Genomic DNA, 10,000 nt, shown 5'->3' with positions numbered 1-10,000 from the left:
ATCGGTGCCGTGTTAGTGTGGTTTAAAGTAGCGCTGCTGGTTTTCTGATCCATCAGAATCGGTGATGCGTATCGTGTTGTAAGTGTCTTCAGGTGTCGTGACGTCGTGATCTCTCACCATATCACCTGCCTTTAGTCCAGCTGTCGTCTCCTCGTCCTCACGTGGGACAGTTTGTCCTTTTGATCTAGTAAACTCCATTACAACATGCATGGGTTTATGGGACTATGTTGTCATGACAACGGCCATGTCGAGTTACACGTAGGCGTTTCGGCCGTAGTGGTTGGGTGACTGGGAGGTGATGGAGGTGCTGTAAGGTGTCCCTCTGGTGGGAACTCGGTAAGAGTACGGCCTGGAGAGAGAGAGAGAGAAGAGATGCAATAAACACCAGTAAATATCGGAGGTGTGTTTGAAAGATGGAGGTAGTTTAGAGCCCAGAATGACTTCAAGACGGAGGCCGATTTGGCTGATTTTCTCCTGGACAGGTAACCACTGAGCTCCAGCTGAGGGTCAGCTGACCTTAAATCGGGCAGTTTGTCATCAGGCTGGAACTCTAAAGTGTATTTTAGGATCAGGGCTTTTGTTTTAGGGTTACAGGTTTAGCTCTGGCTGCCGTACATCTAACTAACACTGACAGAGTTATAAAAAATACACATGAGCTGGTTTAGAATTCGTAACCAAAAACATTACAAACGTCCATCAGCTGATCAGCCAACAGTGTTGGACTCGTCACTTGCCGATGTCAGAGTTTAACCTTCAACTGTGAGGATCAGCTATAATGTTCCTGGGTAAAATGACCCGATGCACGTTTCTCTCCATAAACATGATCTTTAGCTCAATTAATATCAATTTAATCAATATAATCAATATTTACAGTAATCAAGTTTTTCACCCATTACAGATCATGGGTCACTTACAATTATTCACCCAGTTTTCATTAAACAATAATTTTCTGGTTTTTTTTTTTTGGTTTTTTTTTCTGTACATTGGCAAAAACTAGACATTCAACATGTTTATTTATTCTTATTTAGACTTTTTCAACATTTTGTTATATTTTATATCATTATGTTGATTAATACAAACAAAGTGTCTCTCATGTTCCTGGTCAAGCTGACCCTTTCACTTCTAATCACACTAAATGAGCCATAGGTTCAGCAGAAAAACGTTTCAGGGTTCAAAAGTTATTAAAAATATTTTTTCCTGTTTTTTTAAACTTTGAAATGAGTCAATTTGACCCACAACATCACAGTAAGGTTAATGTTGCACTTGTTTGTGTAGTTTCAGTGACCTCCATCTGGCAACCCGGTCGAATCTGGAGAGGAGGGGCGGGGCGGACAGCTCTCCCCTATATGCTGAATTTGGACTGAAGTACATTTTGTTCCTTTTACTGAAATGAATTAAAGCAGTAACTGTTCAAGTGAGCAGCAGTGATTTTGTAGAGACGCATTCAGTTATTTACACGCAGAAAAACAGCAACATGGAACTTCAGGCACTTTAGGCTGTAAACTGAGGGTGATTATTCTGGGCTGCTGTATGATGTTTACTTATTTGAGATGGGGAGATGGGGGTGGGTGGTAATGGGGGGTGTCTCTGTGATTTTCAGCAGGCAGTGTCAGAGCTGATATGATGATGTAATAAGTAAAGAGGTGATGTGATGTAATAGGAGATGTGATGTGATGATGTAATAAGAGCTGATGTGATATAATAAATGAGGAGCTGATGTGATGTAATAAGTGAAGAGCTGATGTGATGTAATTAATGAGGAGCTGATGTGATGTAATAGGTGAAGAGGTGATGAGTTCATGTAATAAGTAAGAGCTAATGTGAGGATGTAATAAATGAGGAGCTGATGTGATGATGTAATAAGTAAGAGCTGATGTGATGATGTACTAAGTGAAGAGGTGATGTGATGATGTGATAAACCCACCGTTTCTCCTCTTTGCTGGTCATCCCGCACGTGCACAGTAAACAGCTCCCCCCGAACAGAGCCAGCGTGGCTGAACACCAGCCGATATACAGACCTTCACCGATCTCGAACCTGCAGCACAGACACGCTCACATCAGCACCAGCTTCAGCAGACAGTAGAGGGCGCCAATGAGTCCAAAATGAATGAGTTAATAATATGGAGCATTTGAGCAAAATCATAGTTTATAAATGCTTAAACATTTTTATTTGGAGGAATGAATGAATTTCCTGAACACAGAGCAGCTCAAAACATTTTAACACCGCTGTTCTGTTTCTCAGCGCTTTATAACTCCAGTTATAGGAGTTTATAACAGCACCTCATGTACAACCATAACGTCAGAGAGCACGAAACGCAGTAGCAGTAATGCTAACCTATCAGCTCTCAGTAGCAGTAACGCTAACCTATCAGCTCTCAGTAGCAGTAATGCTAACCAATCAGCCCTCAGTAGCAGTAATGCTAACCTATCAGTAATGCTAACCAGTCAGTGCTCAGTAGCAGTAACGCTAACCAATCAGCGCTCAGTAGCGGTAATGCTAACCAATCAGCTAACCAATCAGCGCTCAGTAGCAGTAACGCTAACCAATCAGCACTCAGTAGCAGTAACGCTAACCAATCAGCGCTCAGTAGCAGTAATGCTAACCTATCAGCTCTCAGTAGCAGTAACGCTAACCAGTCAGCGCTCAGGTGACTTACAGGTAAGTTTTTTTATTTTTTTAGTGAAATGTTTTCTTCTGCTCTCTGAAATTAAAGGAAAGTCCTGGATAAAAAGTTACTATTTTAACTTTTTCTTATTAGCCGTTTAGCTCCATTCACCCTCATTCACTGAGGACTTGCTCATGGGCGCCCTCTGCTGTTCTGCAGTGATGCTTTTGATTTTAGGGGGAAACTCCTCTCAAAGCGGCTCTGCTTCAGTTCCGGTAAAATCTCTTTGATCTCTGCTGAGAGTAAAGTCAGTCTTCACTAACACGCTTACTTCGTTCCAGGATAGAGGGGGTCGAAGAACTCCTGAGTGATGTTGAAGGCGTACCAGGACACGGCGATCATGGTGCACAGACCTGCAGGAGGGAATAGACGTGAACTAGAGGGCAAACGTTCATGAAACTTTAGGTTGGCTTGACAAGCTGTTGCTACTGTATCCCAGGTGGTTGCTAAGGCGTTGCTGGGCTGTTGCTGTAGTATCCCAGGTGGTTGCTAAGGTGGTGCTAGTAGGCATGGATGATAAAATAGATAGATAGAACTTTATTGATCCTGAAGGAAAACTGATAATTGGGTGTGCACTTCTAAAATGTAAACCCCAATTTCCCAATGTATTTATGAGCTGTTTAACAGTAAATTTGTCCTCTTTAATTCTCTCAGTTCTTTCCCCAAAATGGCAATTATTGTCTTTATTTATTGTCCATCATTGACTGTTACCCAGGCCTGGGCTGTGGTGTTCCAGGTGGTTGCTAATATGTGTGAGTGTGAGGGTGTATGTAAAGTCTATGGGGGTCAGTGTGAGTCGTCCTTTGTGACATAATTTGTGTCAGATTTGAATTTCCTCAACTCCATCGTTCATTTTCTTTGGGGGAAACAATCGTGTTTGACCAAATGCTGTATGAAAACCATATGGGGCGCTATTCCCATATAGGCTCTACAGACCTGCAGTGTTTTGTGGTTCTAGTTTAAAAACTGCAGCCAGTGAAAAAAGTGTAGAATAACAAAACGAAGAACAGTCAGTTTCTCAAGCCAACCGAATTACTGCATTCCTTTCTTTCCTGCTTGTTTTTCTAATACTACATTACTGTATAATCTAAACTGTCAGGGAGTGATGTGCCTTTTTTGCCTCAGGCCTCCAGGGGGCACGCTTACCCTGCAGGATAAAGAAGACTCCCCCCAGAGCAGCGATTCTTCCCTTCAGGACGTAATTCTCTCCTCCTATTTTGGAGCACTGCATTCCCACCAGCGTGGCGATCAGCCCGAACGTTCCCATCACGATAGATGCGATCATGAGCGCTCGAGAGGCCTGAACGTAACCTAGAACAGAAACAGAACCACAGGTTAGCCAAAGCGCATTGCTTCCTGACCAGCAGAGGGCGCTACACCAGCAAATTACTGTAAACACAACTTTAACTGCTCAAGATAAGTGAGCTGTTTCCGTTTGTTGATTTTGTGCTTATTTTCACATAATTACTTTTTTTTACTTTACTATCTGCGCACAATGTCTGCTCATATAGAAAATAGCACATACAGCTAATATAACCATATAACTATATATATATATATATATATATATATATATATATATATATATATATATATATATATAAATATATATATACACACTGCTGTGACACTTTTATTGTAAATATTCAGTTTATTAGTTATTATTAGTTATTAACAGTGAGAGACTGAGGACAGTGCTCATGCGATTAAACATTTTATTTTGTAACCTTTATTTTGTAAAGTGTTGATATTTTTCTGTAATAAATCATCTGTTCTCCTGTCTCCTCAGACCTGTTTGGGTTCCTCCAGAGAGAGAACCGCACATGCACAGCTCTACATGATCATAGTTACATATCAGTCCCCGCTGACCATCCACGATAGTCATACTACTACCAATAATAATAATAATAATAATAATAATAATAATAGGAATAGTAATGATCTCATTGTACTGACTGAATCTAGCAGAGCTGTTTGTGTTCAGTTGTCTGTTGTTGGTCTCTGAGTGAATCTCACACAGAAACCTGATAAAAGCTCTTCATTCATATTTATCATACAGGGTCAGGAATCATTATTCAACTCATGTTTCTTTTTTTATCTGTTTGCTTTTAAATAGCAAATTATTTAAACGTGACAATATTTTCATTTATTTGAATGTTTTTCCTGCACAGTTATTGATTATCATCTCTCTGAGCTCTGTAACTCTCAGTTTGTGATGTTTGTGGTAATTTGGCTGATTTTTGTTGTTTTAAAGCAGATTTTTGCTGCAGTGTGTCAAAATATGATGAATGAATGTCTGATATTCAAGCAAAATATTCAAAATACTTATAAAATGATTTAAATTCTGTAAAAACATCTAACTAAAACAAACACCAGTAGCTTTCATTATTATACTGTAAGTATAATTATTATTATATTTATTTATTTAATGACACCCAGAATTTGAAAATGGAAAAAGAAATGCCTCAGTTTAATTTCAGACCTCAGTGTAAATAATAATATTATCTCTGTGGAAATAAAATAAAGACCAGAATGTTCTGTTTATTAGAAGAACCAGGTTCTGTTTATTTACAGACATTAACGAATCTTAAATGTAGGTAGAGCTGTAATATTTCTTGTTAAAAGCCTCTTTTATATTGTAATATTATTCAACCTGTTTTAAAATTGTTACTGATTGTAAGTTGTAAACTGGAGAGGATCGATTGGCTCATTCATCTACTTTCAGACAGTAAGATCGTTTGACTGAATCACAGTAAAAATGTCTAGAAATAGAATAATCTAAACAATAAATACATAATATTTAACATTTAGAGATTATTATTCAGATTATTAATTTTTTTTAAACTACAAGCTAAAGCTAATTTCTGACCCTGTGTGCTAACGCTAACGTACCGGACAGTCCGAGCATGGAGGGGAACTCCTGGCAGTTGTGGACGCCAGTGGAGTCGACCATGCAGGACATCCACAGGTTCTCGTAGACGGTGGAGGCAGTGATGACGTTGCCCTCCATCTCCGCGACCCGCCAGAACTTGTTGGGGATGGAGATGCCGGACATCACCCAGCCGGAGAACCCCAGGAAGAACGCCATCACCTCCACCGCCGGGTTCATCGCGCACTTAATCACTTAATCACGACTTAATTAATGACGATGATGATATGAATAAACGCCTCGCTGAGACTGAAAACCTGCTGTTCACAGTCAGAGGGACGGGGATGCTCCTCTGAAGGTGTGACGTCCAGTCCGAGTGGAGCGCTGCCTGTGAGTGGAGGTGGTTCTGAGTTCTGTGGTCGGTGATGTCTCTCCTGAACTCCTCCTCCATCAGAGGGGGTGGAGTCCGAGACATGACATCACCAAGCCTCATTGTTCCAAACCTGAAGAACCAGAGGAACTTCCACCTTCAGCCCACCTGCAGCTCCAGTACAGCACTCACTGAACATTAAACTCAATGACCACTAAAAATATGGACCACTAAAATGATCAACCACCAAACTCACTGACCACTGAAATTACTGACCACCAAACTCACCGACCATTAAACTCAATCACCACTGAAAAATATGGACCACTAAAATGGCAACTTTCTAAACTCACTGACCACAAAGTGTACTGACCACTAAACTCACTGACCATTAAACTCATTGACCATTAAATTGTACTAATCACTACATTTGGGGACCAGTAAACTCATTGACCACTAAACTCACTGACCATTAAACTGACCAAAGAAATTACTGACCACTTTCAGGGCATATTAATATTTCAGTATTATCCAAAAATGATTTGAGGAGAGCTCCACAAAGTGAATCCCCTTATTTAAGTTAAATAAAAAGTTTGTTTACTTGTTTGTTTTTATTTGTTTACTCTAAAGTGCTGATTTATTTGTTCATTCTAAAATTCAGTGTAACAGTTTTAAACACTGTATGTTATATAATTAATGACTAAAATCTGATTAATTCTGTTTTATGGTTCAGCAGTTTACAGTTTAACTGTTTAACTAATTAAAATAACAGATTAAGATCTGATTAAAATCTGTTAAGAATTTGAAGAATTATATTAATAAAATCTGTACTGTTGTTATTGTTATCATTATTATTGTTGTTGTTGCTGCTGTTGTGTTCTCACCTGGCAGTGCGAGTAAACTCTGGAAGTACCAGCAGTCGTAAATTCCAGTGGAGTCCTCAGCGCAGGACATCCACAGGTTCTCGAAGATGTTGGAGGTGATGATGACGTTCCCGTAGTCCGTGGATTCTTTCCATGACCGATTGTGCAGAGAGATGAAGGCAGTTACGCAGCTGAGAAACCCGACAAACAGAGCGACGATCTGCAGAGACTCCTTCATCACTGCTCCTCACTGCTCCTCACTGCAGCTCTCAGCTCTCTGCTTCCTGATCGCCACCACATTCTGACGAGGAGCCGCAGGTCCAGCAGCAGAATCCCGCCCAGCATCACAGCTCAGTCAGGGCTTTAAAGTGATACTTCTGTCCAGATTCACCACTTCACTCCAAATGCAGCCAATCAGCCAAGACGTGTGGTGTGAACTGGGAGTTTACAGCAGCCTGGAAACTGGCTAGTATTACACCCCACCAATTAGCACAGTGCTAACTGCATGATAAATCATCTCCAACTTGCCTGAAACGTGTTGGTGAAGTTGGCCTTCAGTTCACCAGCTTCTGATTCAAACTTTCCGTTCCACCTTAAATGCAGCTGTTACATTCCGGCGCCTCCTTTAAGGAGCATTTGAGCCTCAGACCCTTGTGGAGAATCTGGATCAGACGTCTGACTCTGTGTGACACGCTGTGATATACAAACATACACTGCATGCACAGATAACAGGATGTCATACAGTGTCAGACATGCAGGTAGCACTGTGCTAATCAGTGGGTATAAGCTTCCATTACTTGTAAACACTGGACATGTCTCGGCCATACATTTACTGGGGGGATGTTTTACAAATAAAAATGAGGTCAATACAAAATATATAATCTGTTAAAAGAAATAAAAAATACAAAGAATAAATTCAACAAATAATTAACAAATAAGCAACAATATGTTATGGAGTGTTTATTGATTTAGCACATTTTATCATTTGAAGGCTTTAATTTAGAGTGCTTTACAGGAATACAAGCAAAAGAACATAAAAAGACAGTAATGTTTACTAAACCATTAATAATGACAATAAAAGCAAATCACAGATCTGGATAAATGTTTACTGAATCAGGAACCACTGACTCTACCAAGTCTGAGAACCACTAGCTCTACCAAACTCTACCAAACCACTGACTCTATTGAATCTGTAGAACTATTGACTCCACTGGGTCGGTAGAACTATTGACTCTACTGAGCCTGTAGAACTATTGACTCCACTGGGTCTGTAGAACTATTGACTCCACTGGGTCTGTAGAACTATTGACTCCACTGGGTCTGTAGAACTATTGACTCCACTGAGCCTGTAGAACTATTGACTCCACTGGGTCTGTAAAACTATTGACTCCACTGGGTCTGTAGAACTATTGACTCTACTGGGTCTGTAGAACTATTGACTCTACTGAGCCTGTAGAACTATTGACTCTGCTGGGTCTGTAGAACTATTGACTCCACTGAGCCTGTAGAACTATTGACTCCACTGGGTCTGTAAAACTATTGACTCTACTGGGTCTGTAGAACTATTGACTCTACTGGGTCTGTAGAACTATTGACTCTACTGAGCCTGTAGAACTATTGACTCTGCTGGGTCTGTAGAACTATTGACTCTGCTGGGTCTGTAGAACTATTGACTCCACTGAGCCTGTAGAACTATTGACTCTACTGAGCCTGTAGAACTATTGACTCTACTGAGCCTGTAGAAATATTGACTCTACTGAGCCTGTAGAACTATTGACTCTACTGGGTCTGTAGAACTATTGACTCTACTGAGCCTGTAGAACTATTATCTCTGCTGGGTCTGTAGAACTATTGACTCCACTGAGCCTATAGAACTATTGACTCTACTGAGCCTTTAGAACCATTGACCATTGAGTCTGTAGAACTGTTGACTCTACTGAGCCTGTAGAACTGTTGACTCTACTGAGCCTGTAGAACTGTTGACTCTACTGGGTCTGAGGAACTGTTGAGGAACAACTCCCAATTCCATCATTGTGTTGGTTCTACTTTATGAATATGTCTAAATTTTCTAGAAGTCCTGCTTGTTGTTGTATTGTTTGTTTATTTGTTTGTTGTTTTGGTCAGAATTTTGCTTCTTGTTTGTGACTCCTGAGTTTATGAAGTAAGGAACCAGAAAAGAACAGAAAATGTTTTAAAAGTTCTTTTAAGATCAGAACCGCGCCACTGCACACTGACAGTATGTGTGTGAGTCAAAACAAAGTATATTGTATTAAATATTCAGATGAATGAATCTGATATGTGACATAAAGTGATCCTGATGTTCATCCTGAACAACGTCACAGCTTTCAGATCATCATTAGAACATTAATATGAAGAAATGTGAGTGTCCAGAATGATGAAACGAGCTGTAGAAGGTTCTAAACTGACTGAGAACACTGGAGAACATCAAACATGTGAGTTATAATGGATCTAAGGGAAGATCTAATAAAATAATATCCAGAATTCACCGTATTTCTAAAGTCATGAGATCTCAGTGCTGATAACTTGGCAAGAAATGTAAATTTTTTTTATTTATTTTTAATTATTTGTTCACATCAGTCTTGAAATCTTGAATGAATATTTACACTCAAAACATTATATTACACTCTGAAAAAGATGGTTCCTCAAGGGTTCTTTAATAAAGAAAATGGTTCTATGTGGAACCATGAACAATAAAGAACCCTTTGCATGATTAACTGGTTCTCTGCATTGTGAAATGGTTCTTCAGACTGAGGGAGAATGCGCTGTAGATGGTTCTATGTAGAACCAAAAATGTTTTTTCTGTTGTTACAGGCCCATTTAATCATGCAAAAGCTTCTTTATTGTTCATGGTTCTATATAGAACCATTTTCTTTACTGAAGAACCCTTGAAGAGCCATCTCTTTGAGAGTGTATATGATGTATTTAAATAGTGTAAATAAGGAAAATTCTTGCTGAGATTCTAAACAGCTTCTCTGAACGGTTGATACATTTCTAAAGGATTTTCGATGTGATTGATTATCGTTTAATGATTTAACACTATGAAGAACTCTCGCAGAACCGTGTGGTAATGCTTCAGTAAATCAGTTAAATCATATGATCATTTATTTAAGATAATTTACATATTAAGTATGTTAAATATAAGTGTTAATTTATAAGAATGTTAGGTGACAGAGTGAAGAACCTGAATGTTCCCCTGATGCGTTTGTTTTGA

The 10,000-nt window shown here is 39.5% G+C and overlaps 1 protein-coding gene across 4 annotated transcripts in view; it reads right to left on the bottom strand.

The window, feature by feature from the left end:
- Positions 1-7,130, bottom strand: part of LOC118814939 (claudin-15-like) — a 7,627-nt gene extending 497 nt beyond the window's left edge. The window contains exons 1-5 of one of the 4 annotated variants that reach the window (XM_036580844.1): positions 6,790-7,130; positions 3,813-3,977; positions 2,938-3,019; positions 1,925-2,035; positions 1-349 (exon numbers count right to left, since the gene is read on the bottom strand). The exon at positions 1-349 is cut by the window's left edge and continues 497 nt beyond it. In XM_036580844.1, coding sequence (XP_036436737.1) covers positions 253-349; positions 1,925-2,035; positions 2,938-3,019; positions 3,813-3,977; positions 6,790-7,006 — 672 coding nt within the window. In that variant the 5' untranslated portion in view covers positions 7,007-7,130 and the 3' untranslated portion in view covers positions 1-252. Of the gene's footprint in view, positions 350-1,694; positions 2,036-2,937; positions 3,020-3,812; positions 3,978-5,558; positions 6,406-6,789 lie in introns of those variants that run through there. The other 3 variants (XM_036580843.1, XM_036580842.1, XM_036580841.1) reach the window with 3 other exon arrangements.
- Between the last annotated feature and the right edge of the window lie 2,870 nt (positions 7,131-10,000).

This window comes from Colossoma macropomum, unplaced genomic scaffold (genome assembly GCF_904425465.1).
Source record: "Colossoma macropomum unplaced genomic scaffold, Colossoma_macropomum, whole genome shotgun sequence".
Taxonomy (NCBI): domain Eukaryota; kingdom Metazoa; phylum Chordata; class Actinopteri; order Characiformes; family Serrasalmidae; genus Colossoma; species Colossoma macropomum.
The sequence above is the reverse complement of the archived record's forward strand: the minus strand, read 5'-3'. Positions and strand labels throughout refer to the sequence as shown.